Genomic DNA, 18,591 nt, shown 5'->3' on the forward strand with positions numbered 1-18,591 from the left:
GCAAGAACTGCAATTGCTGTTCCAAAGCAGCAGTGAAGGACCCAGACACCATAAATCACGGTGTATTCCAGACATTCACATTGTTTCTAACAGCGGTTTTTCTCCAGATACGAGAACACGATGTGCTCCGTAACTCAGCAAACCCACAGCTCGTCCACGTCGGCGGACGAGGGGGGTTTTAGCAAAGCTTACCCATCAGTTTCCTCTGCTCAGCCTTTCTGCCCACTTAAACAAGGGAGTTAACGCATTTTTCTCCTCAGACAGGCGCAATTCCAAACCCAGCCAGAAGACTCTCCCTTGCAGTGCCCTGGCAGCCCGTGCCACGCCCTGAGGTCAGGGGGGACCGGAGTGCTCAGGGAGTGACAGCGGCACAGCCCCTCACGGGCCGGGCCAGCCGTGCTCAGCGCTCCCGCCGCCTTTTATCCTGGGAATGGCCGGAGACAGCGGCCAGGGGATGTTTCAGACGAAGGGCTGAGCATGGCAGTGGGCACGAGCAGCATCCCCCGGGCAGGGGCAGCAGCCCCGCAGACGCCCTAGCTCCCCAGCTCCCCGCACTCACCGGCGCTCTGAGGGGCGCTCGGCAGGGGCACTAATGGAGATTGGAGCGCCCTCTACAAACTATCTGACAGAAGGCTGTGGGCAGGTAAGGGGCGGGCTCTGCTCCCAGGCAACCGACGAGAGGACACATTCTCAAGCTGTGCCAGCGGAGGGGCATTAAGAAGAATTTCTTCAGAGAAAAAGTGGTTGTAAGGGGTTGCTCAGGGAGGTGGTGGAGTCACCGTCCCTGGAGGTGTTTAAGGAGAGTCTCGACGCGGCTCTGGGTACCAGGCTCTGGCTGATGAGGGGGTGTTGGGGCTGTTCCCCAGCTGCGCCGCTCCTGTGTCTCCGTGAGGGGGCGCGCGCGCAGCCCGCCCGCAGCACGCGGCGGCGCCAATCAGCGCCGGCCGGGGCGGGGCCGGCGCGCGGGTGGCGGCGGGACAAGATGGTGTCGCCGGGCGCGCTCCGCGTGGTGCGGTGCGGGGGCAGCGCCCTGCGCGGCGCCAGGGCCGTGTTCTCCGCCGACTGCAGGCAAGTGGGGAGGAGGGCCGGGGCTGCCGCGCTCGGGGGGGGCTCCTGAGCTCCGAGCGGAGCTCTGCCCACCGGTGTCCCCGCGGCCTGCGGCTGCCGCGGGACGCCCGGGCCCTTTCCGCCGGGGTAACGGCGTTTCCCCCCTGCAGGTACCTGCTGTGCGCCTCGGGGGACTTCGTGAAGGTGTACAGCGTGAACACCGAGGAGACCCTGCGGCTCATGGGCGGCCACGCCGACCTGGTGACCGGCATCCAGCTCAACCCACACAACCACATGCAGGTTTGCGGGGGCAGGTCTGGCCTGGGGGTGGTCGCGGGTGCCCCTGACCCTTATGTGGCTCCGCGGGGGCTGTCCCGGGGCTGCCTGGAGTTTGGGAGTCATTAGGGCGTCGTTGGGCTGGTGTTTCGCGGAATCTGACAAGAAGGGTAGACGCTGTGTCAGTTACCTACAAACACAAACGTGAAATGTCATCTGGATTTCACTCCTTGAATGGAATGACAACAAAACGGAAATATCAGCAAAATTTCCCTTTCTTTGATTGAAAGGGTAAAAGAAGTATGTGAGAAAATCAGAAATACTGTGGTTGGTGTTAGCCACTCTGTATCTGCTGGTACTGATACAGATTTGACTAAATCCCTTTAACTTCCCCAGTGGCTCCCTCTGCCCCCAGCCTGCCTTCCCTGCTCTCAGTTTGCTTGGGCTTTTTTGATGTCTCTATGTAAACAAGAGTTACTTAACAAGAGGGACTGATCTGCGTATTAGCTGTGCAAAATCTAATGTAGGTGTTAATAGATGTTCACGTGATGGGTATCTGTGCATTCACACTTTGTGACAATGTACATTTTAAACTAGAGTAATAGTGTTGTACTTCCCTTGCACCTCCCTTGAAGGTCGCACAGAGCTGGTGTCTGTCCTGAGTTTTTTATGATTCGGTTACCTGGAATCGCAGTTGTGATTGTATGTAAAATCTGGCTTTGATATATTGCTATTACTTATATAGTTCGTTTTTTTCTTCAGCTTTATTCTTCCTCTCTCGATGGCACTATTAAGCTGTGGGACTTCATGGATGGGATTCCCATTAAAGTATGTTGAGTTATTCTTCTTAAGAGCATGTCAAAAATGGGCACAAATCTGTCTAAGATGGATTGTTCTACTATGAACACTACCTAAAACCCATCTAATTATGGGAGTAATAGAATGTATGGTGATGATGATGATGCAGATTCTTTTGGGGAAGAAGATGGGAGATGTACTGACATACTGACTTTGCTACGTGTTGCAGTTTGGAGTCCAGTGTAGCTCTGGAAAGTGTGCTGCAGTTTGGGATATACCAACAGGAATTGATACAATGGCTTGAAAATGTGGGCTGCTGACTGTCCTTTTGCTCACATTTTCTGCTAAATATTTCCCTCTGGGTGGGTATTCTGGTCTGTTTTAGGGGTAAGGTATCTAAAGGTTTTTCAGTAAATTGGATGTCTCATATTTTATTACTACTGTTTTAACATTTGTATTAGTCCTTGCTAGAATAAAGATATATTTATTTGACTTAGAGTCGAGAATTTCAGTTAACACATGAAGGTTTCTATAAGATATGATTTCCTTACTTTAAAGACACACACAAATGTAGTAATTGTTGATTTCCTTCTCTTTTTTTCTTCAGACTTTCACTGTAGGATCCAAACTTCTGGCACTGTACGCACCTGCTAGTGCTGAGGACTCAGTGTTTGTTGTCATTCCAAAGAAGGGTGAACGAGGTACAGTACAAGTAGCATCATCCATGTCATCTCAGTCATTCTATGTCTGTGCCACTGTCCCAGCAGTGAACAGTGTGCTGCAAGAATGGCTTTAATATGTTAATTGTGAAATATTTCTTAAATCCTGTGGCAGATGTCTGTAGTCCTGCATTTTGTACTTCTTTGTTTTCATTCTATGACATCTATCCTTCCAATACTTGTCTAGAAGAGTGCTTATCTTTGCTTTTGAAGCACGTACTGCATGGATGTGATCTTGTAGATGCAGTAAATCTTTGAGCATTGCTCACCAAGGTACAGGTTGTAGTACTCAAGTTGGGTATGAGTGCTTGAGATTTTCCTCCCACCTTAGGCAGTATTAACATAAAGAGACTTGTCCTATTAACAGCATTCCTAGATATTTTTTTATGGGATTTTGTCTGCAATAAATACATCTAGGCCTTACTGTGTACTATAATATATTGCTATTTCAGAGCAAGAGCAAATACTGTGTGGCTTCCCTTGGTTTCTGCTTACTCTTGCACTGATATCCAGTGTCTGGTCCTCATTCTTCAGTACTACTGTTGGTTTCAAACAGATTTTTTTCTTTTGTCAGATACATTCCAGCTGGTCTCAGTTAAACTGACAAAAGGAGCAGGCCAAGATCTGGAAGCCAAGGAGCTGTCAGTGGTTCTGGATGGTGTGGGTGCATCAATGAAGCACATTGCATTTGGAAGAGAAGTATGTTCGCCTTTGGCTTTTTTTCTTCTCTGGGGTGTTGGTTGGATGGGTTTTTTTTTCCTTTCAGATGAACTCTAGGCTGTTTATGTCTTTATACAAGCACAGCAGTAGTGAAACAAAAGTGAAAGTAAATGAACCAGTGTAAGACCTATGCTTTCTTTTATATTACAAAAAATAAAAGAAACTTTGACATTTGTAATGGAAAAGTACTTAATATCAGCTTATATGTTGCCTCCAGTGTAAAGTACTTTGTAGTGAAATGTGCTTTATTTTTTTCTTGTGTAAGAACATAATCTGTATGTCCTAAATGGCTTTACTTTAACAGGGTGCATATGTCGCATCAGTGAAGGATGTGAATCTCCAAGTTTATTTTTTTAAACGGAAACTGTTGAACAGGTAAGAATGAGAATGAAAGTATCAGGTATTGATTCAGTCTGGTATGTCCTAAATGTTTATTAACTCGTGATGTGTGCACACATGATCTCATATTTGGTTTTCTGCTGGAGGGGATGTAGTCACTGTGTAGGAAGTTTCCTCTAGAAGTGAACAGTGAGCAGATCAGTGGCAGTGGTACCTTACCTTTACAGCTCAGGAATGTATTTTTTTCAGTTAAATACTTAGGTTGGTGCTGAACTGAAATAAGTGACATCATTTGGGCAGGGCCCAGGAAGTGGGAGGGGAGGAGGAGAAAAGAGAGGGGAAGAGGGAGAGAAAGAGAGAAGCAAAATCTCTTTCAGCTTGATCGAAGGCAAAGAATTAAGAAAATCAAGAGAAAAGTAAGTCTGTCACTATTTTTTGAGAGTGCATGTAACCACAACAACTTGAAGATGTTTAATTTTGCTAACCAGAATTTTTTTTTATGTGCACTAGCTGATCCTTTTGAAGATTTGTTTTAGAAAAACCAACCCAACTCTTAAAATTGACGTTACTTTCTTAACTCTTGAAGGTTTTCTTTAAGTACAATGAAGACAAAAGGAGGAGACAATCACTTCAGTTGCGTCGTGTGCCATCCTACAGAGGATTGCATTGCAACTGGCCATGCTGATGGCAAGATTCGCCTCTGGTATGTGCATTTTGGTTAACTGTGTGTCCCATAAACTCCTCTCACTGTAGGAATTAAGTCAAACCTGAGCAAAGCAATCTAATTTGTCCTTAGCATTGCCATTTTCAGAAGTCAGAATGAGCAATGAACCTGCAGTGCTGACAGTATAATGTGGAAAAAATGCCTACGTTAAGTTATGCTCCATTGAATCTAAACTTAGGTGTCAAAGGTAATGCAAGAGCAGCTTAAATAACTCTATGGATGAGTCCTAAGGAGAACACACCAGTGGAATACATGATTAAAAACGTTGCATGGCTAAGTTGCTTCCAGGGCTGAGTTGCTCAGTACAACTCAGATGTGGACCAGGAGAGTTCTGAAAACCTGTAGCCTGGTTCCTGCCCTCCTGCATCACTTAAGCATAGGATAAACTAGTCTGAAAGTTAGAGGACAGGATGATATAATTGATTCAATTCAGTATTTCTTTTTGTTTACTCTGTTGTTGATGTTGTGACTAAAGAACTGTTCTGTTCCTCTCTACACAGGAGGAATTTCCACCACAGGAAAGAGTACACATATTCCACACTGCACTGGCATCATGATATTGTCATGGATCTGGCTTTTTCTGTGGAGGGTGAGTAAAAGAAAAATAAAACCAAAACAGAGCAATAAAAAAAAAAGTACCAAAAAGCCAACAAACCTCCATCAAACAAACAAAACCTTCTCAAATTTGAAGTGTTGCAGCAGACAAGGAAGCTCCAAGTTTGTCCACTTACTAACAAGTTAATTTCCAGAATTTTAAGTATATCCAGGAAGGATCTGAAATAAAAACTAACGGAGTTGTTATTGGTTTATATATATTTTGACTGACATTTATAATGTCAAATATCTGCCTTCTGTGGTAGAAAAAAATCTAACCCCTTCTCTCACCTCTTTTCCCTCACCTCCACTCTCCCTCCCCTTCCATTTCATTAATAATACTGATGAGTTCTTTCCAGTTTTACTTCCATCCAAATAAAACAAGCCAGTCTTGTCTGAGCTCAAACCTGCTGTCAGAAATACTGCACATTTATCTGAATTTTGTGATCTGAACTATTCTTAAGGCATTTCTTAGTGCAAAATACCTCTTACAGAAGAACAATTCAGCCATATCCTAGCACAAATACTCAGCTGATTCAGACAGTGATGGATCTACTACTGTCAAAGTATTGTTTAAATTTCACTGTAGGTACAAGTTCCTGTTAATCCAAGTTTCTCTAGCAGTTTAACAGGGTATAATGAGAAACATATTTATGTGTGTTGCCCAGGCTTAATATGTTTGCTTTTGACAGTTTTGAGAAACTCATGTCTGTCTGTCATTGTAAAGACATAGGCTGCTGATTTTATTTTTAAGCAAAACCTTTTAACTGTATTTTTATTGCTGGAAAAGGAACCAGGTTGCTGAGTGGTGGAGTGGAATCTGTTCTAGTCCAATGGCACAATGAATCTTCGTGCCAGAAGGATTTCCTGCCTCGTTTGGGGTCTCCTATCGATTACATTTCCATGTCCTCCGACGGCGCTCTCTGCTGCACCTTGCACACAGATAACAGTAAGGCAAAACACATCCAAGTATCACTTCAATGGATATGCAAATCTGTATGAGCTTTATTTTGTTGATTTTGGATTAATTAACTAGGAACTGCATAAAATTTCATTACTGATCTGAAAAAACAGATGCTTGTAGTAATCTTTCGCTCTTTGATTAATTTTGTGAATTTGCCTGGTGACTGCTGTAACTTGGCTTTCCACCTTGGTGTCATAAACTGAGGAAAGATAAATTTGCAGTACAGATGGTTACAGTCCCTTTCCCACCAGCAGATGGGTGCCCTTTGCAAGACTTTGCTTTCTCTTTCAGGAATTACGATAATCAACAGCAACCTAAGGTTTTCCAGAAGTATTCAAGGGCTAATCAAAAGTAAGAGCAGTAAGATTTATCTTCCACTTAGAGAGTGGAATGTGTCACTTGACAGCTTTGGTCATTTGTCACCTGATTTTCATTTCCAGGTCGGGATGTCAAGACTGGATTAGTAGTTGATCCTAGAACCAAAGCTTTGGTCCTGAATGGGGAGCCAGGCCACTTGCAGTTCTATTCCCTCCAGAGTGACCAGCAGTTGTTCAGTGTAAGTTGGATGGGCTTGTACCAAAACTTTAATTTACTCAGTCAAGTAACTTGTGAATCAGAATTTATTTGAAGACTTAATATGGCAAAGGGGAAAAAAATCTTGCAGCTATTCCACAAAGCTGGATTCCAGACTGAGATGTTCTTGGCTGTATCTGAGACTTCACTTGCTAAGCAAGTCTAAATATTGATACTGAAAAAAGTACTTCAAAACAGTGTGCTGTCCTGTTAAATGTCAAAAATTTCTAGGTAAAACAACTTCAAATTATTTTTCATTCTTTCTTCATTTCGCATCATTGGAATACAGATGCCCAAATCTGCTTTCCCCACATGTTGGGGCACTGTTTTGTGCCACAGCCTAGTCAGGTATAACTGGAGCCTTCAGAACATCCTTTCTCCATGGTTTTATGAGTGGTATCTCTTATAGCTCTACCTGAATTTTAAAATACACTTCTGGCCTTGCTTTGCAGCTGGACATTGTGCAGCGCCAGTACATCCACCAGGCGGGTCTCAAGCAGTCAGACCTGGTGAAGGTGGCATTCAGTGCTCAGGGCACCTGGCTGGCCACAGTAGAGGAGAGTGAAGAAGTGACTGACCCCGAGTTACAGCTGAAACTGTGGTTCTACCATGAAGAAATGCAAAGGTAGTGAGAATAGAGCTGCCCTTCCAGCTCTCTGTCACACAAATCCCTGCACAGACGTTGCCTTGCAAAGGTGGTTTTTCCAGATCTAGGTAGTTCACTCTGCATGCTACAGCATCTGCAACAGAACACAGAGTGGCACTGAATACACTTACAGTAATCAGAGGCTGTTGTAACCATGGGACTTAAATTCACATATTTTCCTGATATTAAAAATCAGGGAGCTAACAGAATGGTTCTATAGCCCATATAGTTTTCCCACCTGTGTGTAATCCATCGTGAATTGATTAGTCCTTCTCCGGAGGGTACAGAAGATTATAATTCTATTGTTGATCTTTGTCTTTAGCAAACATATGCATCTGGTTAATACCCTTTCCCTAATTTTCCTATTTAAAAAATTACATTTTGACTACAAATCATTATTTTCTTAAAGAAGAAACAAGGCAAAAGAAAGCTACTACACAGATCAACTATGTAACTGATTTTTAAAGTAGTGGAAAGACTGCCCAGAGTTCAGACTTTAAGAGATGCTACCTAGTGATAATTCTTGGTGCTGGGTTACTTTGTGGAAGCCATTAGGGAAATCTGATCTGTTAATGCAATACTATTTAGCTGTCTTAATGAGAACTTTGATTGCTCTTCTCCCTGCCCATTCCAGAATCAGCTTTAACTGAAGTCTTCCCCAAGTTCCAAATGAAATAGAATGGCAAGCTTCTGTTTTCTTTTCTTATAGCTTTCAGCTGAATACCAGAATAAACACACCCCATGACAACCACATCACAGACATGTGCTTTCGTGACATGGATGAACTGGGAGATGACTCTCTCATACTAGTAACAACTGGCAGAGACTGTGTGTTTAAAGTCTGGGTGATGGTAGAAGACACTGATCCAGAAGGTAAGCATGGTCAAAACATAACTTACTCTTACTTGCACCTTGTAACATAGAACCATAAGAATAACCTGAGTTGGAAAGGACCTGACATTTGAAGTCATGCTATAGAAATTAAGACCCTACCTTCATTTGCTCAGTCCCATGCATTGATCTGTTTCTGCTGCTGTATGAAGTATCGTGTTCTCCTGAGCATCCTGTGGTGCAGTTCTGTCATAGCTCCACAGTATTACAGTTTGGTATTGAGGCTCCTGAAATAGCCAGGGAGACCTTGGCAAGCTGCTGCAGAAGAGAATGGCAGCCTGTGTTTATTGGTTAAAGAATTGTTTGTGGTAATGATTTTTCCATATTGAGAAAATGGATTTTTGTCAGTCCTCTAGGTAGGCTTTTCATTTGAGACTCCTGCTCAAAGGAGCAGGATGCAGAAACGTGTTATTCTGTTTGAGCTGACTTAGTGTAAAACAATAGCTCTTTTGCCATTCTCCAGATGCACCACTTCAGAGTTCATTTTTTGAACCTCCTTCCTTTCCATTAGGTCAAAGAATGGGTATTGAGGTATTTCTGAGATGCTTTTAATAACCAGATTTCACCTCTTGAAAGACATGATGATATTCCCTTCCTTCAAACAGACCATCTGTGTTTTGATTGCTCTGTATGCCTTTGAATGCGAAATACAAAAGATTTCCAACGTACTAATTTCCGTTTACTTAAATGTTATTACAGTGTCAGGCACACTTAAGTGAAGTGGCACTTTGCTGCCATTTGGATGTCTTGTCATTTCATGTTCCCAGTAGCTGTGATAGTGGTCTTGCTGAACTGCTTGCAGTTCAGTAATCTGTTTGTCTTTTCATGGGCAGGTGAGAACATGTTCAAAAGTACTTTTGAGCTATTAGGGTTTCCATTTGGCAAACTTTGCCAAACCAACTTTCTCTTTCCAAGCTGTTTGTTCCTCAACAGTGGCTGCTGATGAGAAGAAAGACAAAACCTTGTGTTATTTACTGCATTAATAGTAACCCCCTCAATGGTATCTGAAAGAGTGTTGGTTTTGCTTTTTTTCATAAATTATTCTGAGCTTAAATTATATCTTAACTTAATGAGCAGATACTTTGGTCTTGAGTGTAGTGTCAGTTGGGGATGAAACCGAATTTTTTTTCTTTCCACAAAATAGTTTTATATCTGCTGCCTGGCATCATCAGGATGTATTTTAAGTGACTACATGGTTCTGTTTCATGGCATATGTAAAAGTACCAGTTAGCGGTGACTGCTGTGGTGTATTTGCCCAGTGGGGCAGAGTAGGAATGCACAGGTAGAAAGGGTTGACATGCTGCAGCTTCTCTGCAGCAAATACTAGTTTACCAATGAGTTCCTCAGTTGAGTACACTCTGGTATCTGTTAACTGCAGCAGTTCTCCTGCTGGGCCCCTAGATGGTGCCATGCAGTTGGAAGTACTCAATCGTTTCTGGTTTGTTTGGTTTTTTTGTTGTTTTTTTTTTTTACTGTCAGGTCTTTTAATCATCAACTTGTCCTTATATAAAGGGTATTTTAGCATAGGATGAACTTACTGTCCTTTTTTTCCTCATCCTACTCAAATGTTTCAAAAGCATGCTGTAGGAACTATTTTATACTGGGAAATGTATGTTAATGTGGTAAGTACATCACTTTGCTCTGGTTTATTTTATGGTGATTATCCACAGTGGGAAAGGTGTCCCAACAGAATGCAGTGGCAGGTGAGCCAACACACAGAAGCATGCTGGTGGGTCACTTGGTGATCCTCGAATCTTCTGTAAATGAACCATGAGCTTTGTTAGACTTAAATGCAGCCTGTGTTCAAATTTTGAGTAATGCTCGTGTTTTTGCTAGAGTTAGAACAATGTTTCAGAACAAGTGTTGAATCTATTTGAGTATCATTTTATCTAACCTCTGCCTATTTGAGAGCACAGTTAATGGAGTTGGCAAACTAAGCATGAATATTGTACCATGCCAGTCTCAGGGTTCACTGTTCAAATGCAAAACTGAGGACAAATGAAAACCCTACCAGCTGTTTCTCATACTAGAACAGGGCAGATTCTCTGTACTCATCAAAAATTGTGAAAGAAAACTGCCTTTCTCTTGAGCCTATTTTACAATAATACTTGAATTCTTCTTTTGTCATGTATAGACTTGAATTAACTGGCTTGTTCATTCAACACAGCACAGCAGAGTGTGAGCTGGAGCTGTGACTTTGTAGGCAGCTACCACAACTACCAAGCTACAAACTGCTGCTTCTCAGAAGATGGCTCTTTGCTTGCTGTTAGCTTTGAAGAAACTGTCACTGTATGGGATTCACTTACTTGGGATCTTAAGTGTACATTTTGCCATCCACCTGGAAATATAAGGTACATTTTTCATCTGCTCATTTATGTCTCATTTGAACTCTCAGAACAGAAAGAATCAATTCATAGCAGTCCAAGACCTTGTATATGTTCACATAAACATTGAATTTAACAGTCTTATTAATTCATATATAGAAAAGACTAAAGTGGCTTTTAGGTGGTTGGTTAAAAATACTATTACAAATAAGATCAAGTGTTCCAGTTCCTTCTTACTTGCTTGTGTCTCCTGTAACTCCCATCCTTAAATCTGTATCACGGGGCACACACAAGTAGTGTGTTGATAGCCCTTCTCTTTTTCCACATTAATCCAGGGATAAATCAAAGTCCTGGAAAAGTATAAATACAAGAAGTGGTGCTTTATTTGTGTATGCATACATGCAAATAGAAATTATATCAGTAAAGGCATAATGACTTTACCTGTACTATGAAATACATATCTTGATCCTCCTTAACCTCTGTTGGAAAATCCATGTTTGCCTGGCAGACTATCCCAGCAATGCTCCATTCTATGCTGTCATGATAAAAGATACCATCAACATTTTGTGGTCACAATGTTTTAAAGACTACTGACACAAAGAATCATAGTAGCATACAGAGATTTGTCCCTTCCGTGTGTTGTGTGTATGTTTGTAAGCTTTTCTTTCGTGTTATGGAGTCTGTTTTGTATTGGTCCTCTAAGATTAGAAATTGAGAAATGTATTCTGAAACTGGTGTGCAGGAAAATTGTGGGAGGCATGTGAGCCACCGGCTTGGTGCAGTGGCAAGCTTTTCCCAGGCCAGCTGCTCCTATAGCCTTTACTATTTATTATATTAAAAGGAAACAAATTACTCTAGGAATATAATGAATTAGTGTATTAGTTGCATAACTTCAAAGGGCTATGCTTTAATATACAAATTCTGTCCCTTATTAGCTTTTTTTGAAGACCTTTCATTATTAGAAGTCATAAGGCTGTTCTGTTACTTTCAAACAAGAGACTGAGAAATCAAATCACATGCTTTCTTCAACTGGAGCAGCTTATAATAACTTTTTTTTAACTACTCCTATCTTTCTGTTTCCTTAACAATAGTAGGCCTTCTTTAAGTATGGAAGTTATTTTCTAATCCAAATATGAACACGTAAAATTATGTATGGGTTTGTAATCTATTTAAGCATTTTAAATCCCTCATTATATTGGAATGCTGTAGAAATATGTAATCCTTATATATTTATGCATACTTTAAATCATCAAACTTACCTTATAGTTGTGTGTGGAGTTTCGTACCACTAGAGGTTAATTGAAAAAGCAAATTTCTGATTTAGGTGTCAAAACTAAATCATAACTGAATGGTTTTTGTGATTTATTAGTAGTTGCTACATAGAGAAACAAAGATGAACTCTGAAGGTGACTAACTTGTTTTGACTTTTTACTTCTGTAGGAACATCTGCTTTGGGAGACTAACATGTTCCAAGTACCTTATTGGTGCCACTGATTATGGCTTTCTGTGTTGCTGGAACCTGCTCACTTGTGCATGTAAGATCAGCTTGAATGTGTGCTAGAATAATTTAATACTTGAAATTACTGTGAAACCTTGAAATAATTCTAGTTCAGTTCCAGATTTACATGCTACAAAATGCCCTGTGGAAATGGGATGATTTTCATACTTAGGATAGTATCCTGTCCAGCATGCATGTGCTTTGTGTGCATGTGCAAGATATATTGTAAGTTAGGTGAATGATAACCCAATAAAAGGTAGTATTTCTTACACTTGTGTAGAACTTGGTAGCTTTTGTGTGTTTTTATTCACCAGGGAATGAGTGAAGCTGCCTTTTCCAGCAGCTAAGGGCCTGTGCATTGTTTGTTTGACCTTTAGTTTGGCTCCTTTTCACCTCTGGCTCTTGCTGTGTTCGCTTTTCAGTGGAGTGGAGTGCCCACCTCAACGTTGTGGTTCTGCAACCTGATCCCCTTTCTGAACATATTGCTGCAGTCTCATGGCTCTCCAAAGAGTCCAGCTGTAAGTACAAAGCCTTCTTTGACAAGTCATAATTTAAAACTGGGAAAGCACCATTTCTAGAAAAGGTTTTCTTAGAATTCAGACTCTGAAAGCTTGCAAGATGGACTTCAGTGTGTGCTTGCACCTGTGGAAACAGAGCCATATCTGACAGCAGCATTCAAACAAAGCATGTTATCTTTTCTTCCTGCAGGTAGTTTCTGGTGTAGGATACAGCTCAGGATTAACCACACTTTCTGGGTGACGGTCTCAAATGTTCTTGACCCTCTCTTATAAATGCAGAACTGTACAGCTACATTTTAGAGCTCTGACATTAAATTAAGATAACTCTTCCTACAGAAATGTTAATTTCCAAGTGTGTTCTCTGGATTTGGAGTACTGTGAAAGGTACCTTCTATTATGCAGTAAAGTTACCCAGTTATATTTCTGCAAATAGTGCTTGGAGGCAATCCTGTCCAGCCTTCCTGGACTTTGACAATGCAGAGCTTTGACAGCTGCCAGGAGGGTAAGAATTTCCTGATTTAATGAGAAGATTTTCTTGGTTTTGCAGTGTTTGTGTTTAAACCAAATGAGCCACGGCCAATCTACATCCAGAGAAACCTTTGTAAAGAAAAGATCCTGCTTGCTGCCTTCGTTCCAAGAGATGAACCTGAAATTATAAGCTCAGAAAAATACCTTTGGCTAAGAAAATCCCAGCTATTTTTTCTTACAGATACACAAGTAAGGAAAAGTATTTGGCAGGTGGTTCCTGGGGAAAAACTGTTGTCTTTAAAAAGTTGGATGCAAATTCAGAGTTCTGCTTATGAGCGTAGGAGTTTCTTTCTGTCATTTCAAGTCAGTGTAAGCCATGCTTTATTGAAGGCTTTCAACTGCCAGAACAGCCTAAGCTCAAAATTATTTACTGGTTTTCTAGTGTGAATATTTAATGAAGAAACTAGATAACTTCAGAACATTGCCTATGCAGTTTAACTTAAATAATCACCTAGAAGCTGTATATATTACTGCTGATGATACAGATGTTCCATGTGATGTTCAGTTTCCCTGTAATTTCTGGATGGGGGCGTGGGGTTTTTTGTTTGTTTTCCCAAAAAGTCTATAGAACCTCTAGGTCCATTCTTGCTTCTCTTCAGGTTCTTTCCAAAATAAAGAGGAAGAGATGGTTTTGCCTCTTCCACTTGACTGATAAAAGCTTTTGGGCCAGTTGGAAGCTTCTGTAGGCAAGGTATGGAAATATGGAAAGCAGTTTCACATGTGATAACTGTGCTACTTCTGTATTTTAGGAGCTAATGACACTTAGCACAAAGTCTCTGGAAGAAAGGCTTACACCATCAAGCAAACAGGTACCTCTCATAGAAGTTCTGACTCAGATGGACAGAGCAGTTCACAATTCAGATGGTGTTCATTCTGTCATACTGAATTCCCTTCTGTCATGGAAATGCACACCGGACCCTTACCTGGAGGCACTTAGCTGAAGGAGCAGTAATCTGGATTTGCTTATTTTTTGACAAGAAGTGCTATTTGTAAAAATTTTTTTTAAAAGTATCAGTAAGATGCTCTCCATTTCCCCTGGGGGGAAAAAAAAAGATCATTTTCTAAAAGATTCAGGTTACACAAATGAAGCAAAATGTTTGAGTAAGTTCTTTCCTTTTCTTGGTTTCTGTAACACTTGGAACCTTGAGTGTGATCTGAACTGTGCTTTCTGATGAGGATGAGCAGTTGTTAGTCAATTGTGACTTATCAGTGAGGAGGAATTCCAGAATTGCATTCTAGTATGTATTTCTGTGGAGAAGTAGCCTGGGAAATTGGATTTTTTTTTTATTCATGTTGAAGAAGTGTTTCATACTTGCTGAAATAGCAGCATTTGATTGATTTGTTTGATTAGATAAAATAGACCAAAGTAGAAGTTGTATCTTTCTAATACAAAATCCTGTAGGAATGTGGGCATAAGCAATCCGTTTCTTTGGAAGGTGGGGAAATAATTTGGTGCTCAGATGAAGGTACATTGATGTAGGAAAATGCCAAAAGACAAGGTGCCATGCTTTGCTTCCTGTTACATAACTTAATCTCTCTGCAGATGATGCTGGAGTATAAAAGACCTTTTTGGTCCGAAGTGGAACTTGAAAAACCCATTCTTGGTTTTCTGACATGTGCACCACCTTCCATATTTGGAAGTTCATTGGTACATCTGCCAACTAAAATCTGGTGTTCTTGGGTCCAGATTCTGGAGAGTTTTGCAACCCTCTGTGCAGTATTCTCTCCAGACCCCTGACAGAGAATGAGTACAAAGAGCCACATAGCTCAGTTGAGTTAAACTGGAGTGTAAACTTTTGTCATCTGGGTTTATTCTGAATTTTGGTGACTTAAAAGGAGATAGATGTGTGACACTAAAATTCTACTTACATTTTTTCAAGCTGGCAGTAGAAGAAAGTCTTCCTGTGACCCCATTTAGTTTGCTCTTGGGAAAGCACAGACATCAGCAAGCACAAGAGGATATAGACCTTGGAAAACCAGTTGTTCATAATAAGCAGGAGCAAGCTTCACCTGCTGTTAAAGAGGTAGGAGTAATTCCAGCAAATGTACAAGCAAAATCACAACAAACAGAATCTTTCATAAAGCTTTCTGTTTTATCTTTGCAGCTTTTGCACACTCCAGCACATGTTTTGCCATCTGCTTCCTTCCTCTGCACTATATTTATTAACTCATTGCTCATCTCCAAAGAGAACAAAAGGTAAGAAAATTTCAAGAACTCTCCTTAGTTATCAAAGTTCTTTTAAATTACGTACTTCTTTGTTTAAAGTGTAAAAGCAGTTTTCCAACACTTTATCTATGCAGTAAATTAGTGGAATACTTAGTGTGGCAATGGTCTGGCTGTTCAGTGTATTGGCTCTTTTGTTGCTGTTTTTTTTGCTGGGTTTTGCATAATGTGCTTATATGCAAAATGCTGCCTTTTGCACTCAGATGCTCTCTATGAATTTAACTTTATTGCAAGGATTTAATGGCTTTTTTTTGGTTAAATATTAGGTTCTCAACTTTATTTGAAATTACTGTGACTTCCTGCTTAATTTTTGGTTTCAGTTTCTAGATACACCAAGAAGAAGCTTGGTCTTAAGAATTTGTTTAGAATTCAAATTTCATTTCTAATTAAGCTACAAAATACAAGTGTAAGCACACCTCAGTTTGGCTTACAATGCATTCATTCCAATTTAATAGAATAGTTTGAGAGGTATTTAAAATTGTAGCTTACCCCTTCGGGATCAATGTGTGCTGCTAAAAAAGGAATGCAGGCCCAGGGATTATGACAGTAGTTTTGTTTTAGGATTAATATCTTGTCATTTACACTGAAGCCAGTTAAATGATTGCATTTTTGTGCCATCTGTTCTTTAAAGTGTTTCATTAAACTCTGCCAGGCCAGAGATGAAAACCTGTCCTTGCAATCAGCTGTTGTGGATTTGCCAGACGGGCAAGCGGGTGGTTCACTGGGCGGGGGCTCACCTGGAAACAAACACCAGCTGGAGCAGCTCCTCAGTGTGCTCTGTGTTGTGCCATAACAGCAGTGTCCTGGCTTCTGCCACACTGTGCCAGCCACTGCTGCAAGATTTCTTACTGCATGGCACAGCAAAACATCAACGAAACAAAAATCTAATACATGGAAACTCACATCTAGTTTCAGTTCTGAAGAATGTGAGAGTTCAGTGACCTGTGTAAATATTTGCACTTGTAGAGCTTGTACTTTGACAGTGATGGTTAGTATGGCTGTGCATTTAAAGGTCCATGTAAGGGCTGCAGCAGTGGGCCCTTGAAGATTGACCAGAATTTATCCCTGTACAGGGTATATATTATACAGTGGATAATTATTAACATTAAATGCTTTTATTTTCCTTGGCACTATGATATTACTGTGTGCTTCTCCATTTACATTTTGTGAGTGATGAATAGTTTGCATTAGAACAGATGATTTTTAGAAGACCACTACTGTTCTGCCATGCAGTTCACTCCTAATGAGATCTGGAATATTTATACAACAGACACATGAACTAATACTATTAATTAATGCACTGTAAATGGTAGCTGTTCCATATAATTCTTTGGAATTCTGCTTTCTACTTCAGCACAGGCTTAAACCTCTTGAACTCAGAACAGAACAGCCACTTTAAACAACTATGTTTAAAAAAAAAAAGAATTTTTTTGTCTTTCCTAGTAACACTCTAGGTATTGTTGCACTTTTTAAGACCAAGTGACCTCTTTTCAGATTTGAAAGAGAAGAATGGCCTTCTTGATACTGTCTCACCTACCAGTTTATCCAGTGTTTCTAATCCTGTAGGAATGTGATGTTGGAACATTTGTCATAACGCTGACCTGCCTGCTTTGCAGTTATGTATTACATTTCAAGAAAGAAAACTATTTTAAGTTTACTTACAAGAAAGCTATTTGAAAAATGGCTTGAAACTGAGATGGCAGGAAAAGTATAGTAGTTTTAAAGTAGACTGAAATGAAAAAAAAAAAGATAAAATCTAATGTTTACTTAGTTATTTGCATGATAACTTCACCCCATAGTACTGTAGTATGTGAGAGTACCTATTAATTGTGTTGTTTCCAACCGTCTTCCAGTGCTGAAGAAGTTGCTGATGAAGTAGAAATGGAAAGTGAAAAAGCAGAGGATGATTCAGATGAAGAAGATGCCACAGAAATGGAACAAGAAGATACAAGCCATATGGAATTATTAGGAGAGATGACATGTAAACTGTCTAAATCTCAGGAAAAAGAACTACGAAAAATAAGAAAAATGGACTACAGTTGGATATCAGCCTTCTAAACAGACATCTTATGGTTTTTTATACTGCAAGTTGAAGCTCTGTGGATTAAATATTCTTTAAAAAAATTTTTCAGGTCCTTTGGCCAAAAATTTTAGCAGCTTCTCTTTCCAAAGGAATGCAGAACTAGGGGGAGGGATTAAAGGTTTGAAAAGCTGATTCTGCTCCTAGTTTATTACTGATTCCCTGTGACCTTAGAAAACATTTAACCTGGTTTGGGGACTTTTTTCCCCCCTCTTGCAAGTATATTTAAAAGGCTAATAGCAAAACTGAGTTCATTATCTGACTTGTGATCAGCTAGCAGAGTGACAGCTCAGCTGCTGAAAATCTTCTCCACTGAGGCTGGGTTACTGCTGCCAAAGAAGCAGCAGCAAATGCCTTCAGTCGATAGAGCTTAGCTCAAGGTGTGGCAGGGGAAATCAGGGTGGTTCTTGGTGCTGTATACAGATCAGTAACAAGTCTCCTCCCCAGAAGTTCCTCTCCAGGTGTGGAGAGAGATGAGAAGTGCTTTAACATGCCTGGTTAGAGAATATAGATATCAGTGTTTTGTGGAGTTCACAGAGTATGGAGATTCTTAGGCAGAGGATACTCAGTGTATCAGAGCACAATGAAACCTTTCCAAATATCAAGACAACCGCATCATGTAGGAGATGTATCAGTTTATGTGGCAGCCAGTTTTACAGGCCTCTCATGCATCAGCTGGAGTTCCTATATATCATTTAACAATACATATCAGAGTGTAGAATTGGTTTGAAGTGAATTTGAGAGCCTAAGAGTGAGTTGCCTGTGGTGCTGCAGTATGAAGGCAATCAGATGCAAATGGCACAGGTCACTGAAAGTTCTGAAGAAACAATATTTGCTAAAACTATTCAGATGAAAAATGCTGGAACAAGAACAGTCCAACTCCTGTCAGTGAAACCTGAGTTCTCCCTACTCTGCCTTTAAAACAAAGTGGAAGACCCTTTCCTTCCTCTCTTTTGTTACCACCATATAGTGGAAGGCAGTTAGTGGCAACACTTTTTTCTTTTTTGGGGGGAAATTATCCTACAACAGACAAAATCTGTCACTTGCACCCATGTACAGAAAGACTGAAGGTCATCCTTAGGCATCAAGGAAAGCACCTCAGAATTATTTTGCTGGCAGGTTTACCTC

At 40.7% G+C, this 18,591-nt stretch overlaps 1 protein-coding gene across 1 annotated transcript; it reads left to right on the forward strand.

Annotated features, from left to right (window-relative positions):
• The first annotated feature begins 959 nt into the window (after positions 1-959).
• Positions 960-17,665, forward strand: WDR75 (WD repeat domain 75). The gene is made up of 21 exons (XM_082284903.1): positions 960-1,068; positions 1,218-1,347; positions 2,086-2,151; positions 2,729-2,822; positions 3,415-3,539; positions 3,865-3,935; positions 4,486-4,602; positions 5,124-5,212; positions 6,008-6,166; positions 6,473-6,532; positions 6,622-6,737; positions 7,207-7,379; positions 8,110-8,273; positions 10,459-10,642; positions 12,056-12,150; positions 12,536-12,631; positions 13,179-13,348; positions 13,909-13,968; positions 15,040-15,183; positions 15,265-15,356; positions 17,237-17,665. The coding sequence occupies exons 1-21, from the start codon at positions 983-985 to the stop codon at positions 17,439-17,441; spliced, it is 2,496 nt and encodes an 831-aa protein (XP_082141029.1). The 5' UTR covers positions 960-982; the 3' UTR covers positions 17,442-17,665.
• The last annotated feature ends 926 nt before the right edge of the window (positions 17,666-18,591 follow it).

This window comes from Coloeus monedula (genome assembly GCF_965178545.1).
Source record: "Coloeus monedula genome assembly, chromosome: 7".
NCBI lineage: Eukaryota > Metazoa > Chordata > Aves > Passeriformes > Corvidae > Coloeus > Coloeus monedula.

Coding starts and splice junctions, on each gene's coding strand:
- WDR75 (XM_082284903.1), top strand. CDS start 983: ATGGTGTCGCCGGGCGCGCTCCGCGTGGTGCGGTGCGGGGGCAGCGCC. Junction 1,069..1,217: donor GTGTTCTCCGCCGACTGCAG/GCAAGTGGGGAG, acceptor TCCCCCCTGCAG/GTACCTGCTGTGCGCCTCGG. Junction 15,357..17,236: donor ATCTCCAAAGAGAACAAAAG/GTAAGAAAATTT, acceptor ACCGTCTTCCAG/TGCTGAAGAAGTTGCTGATG.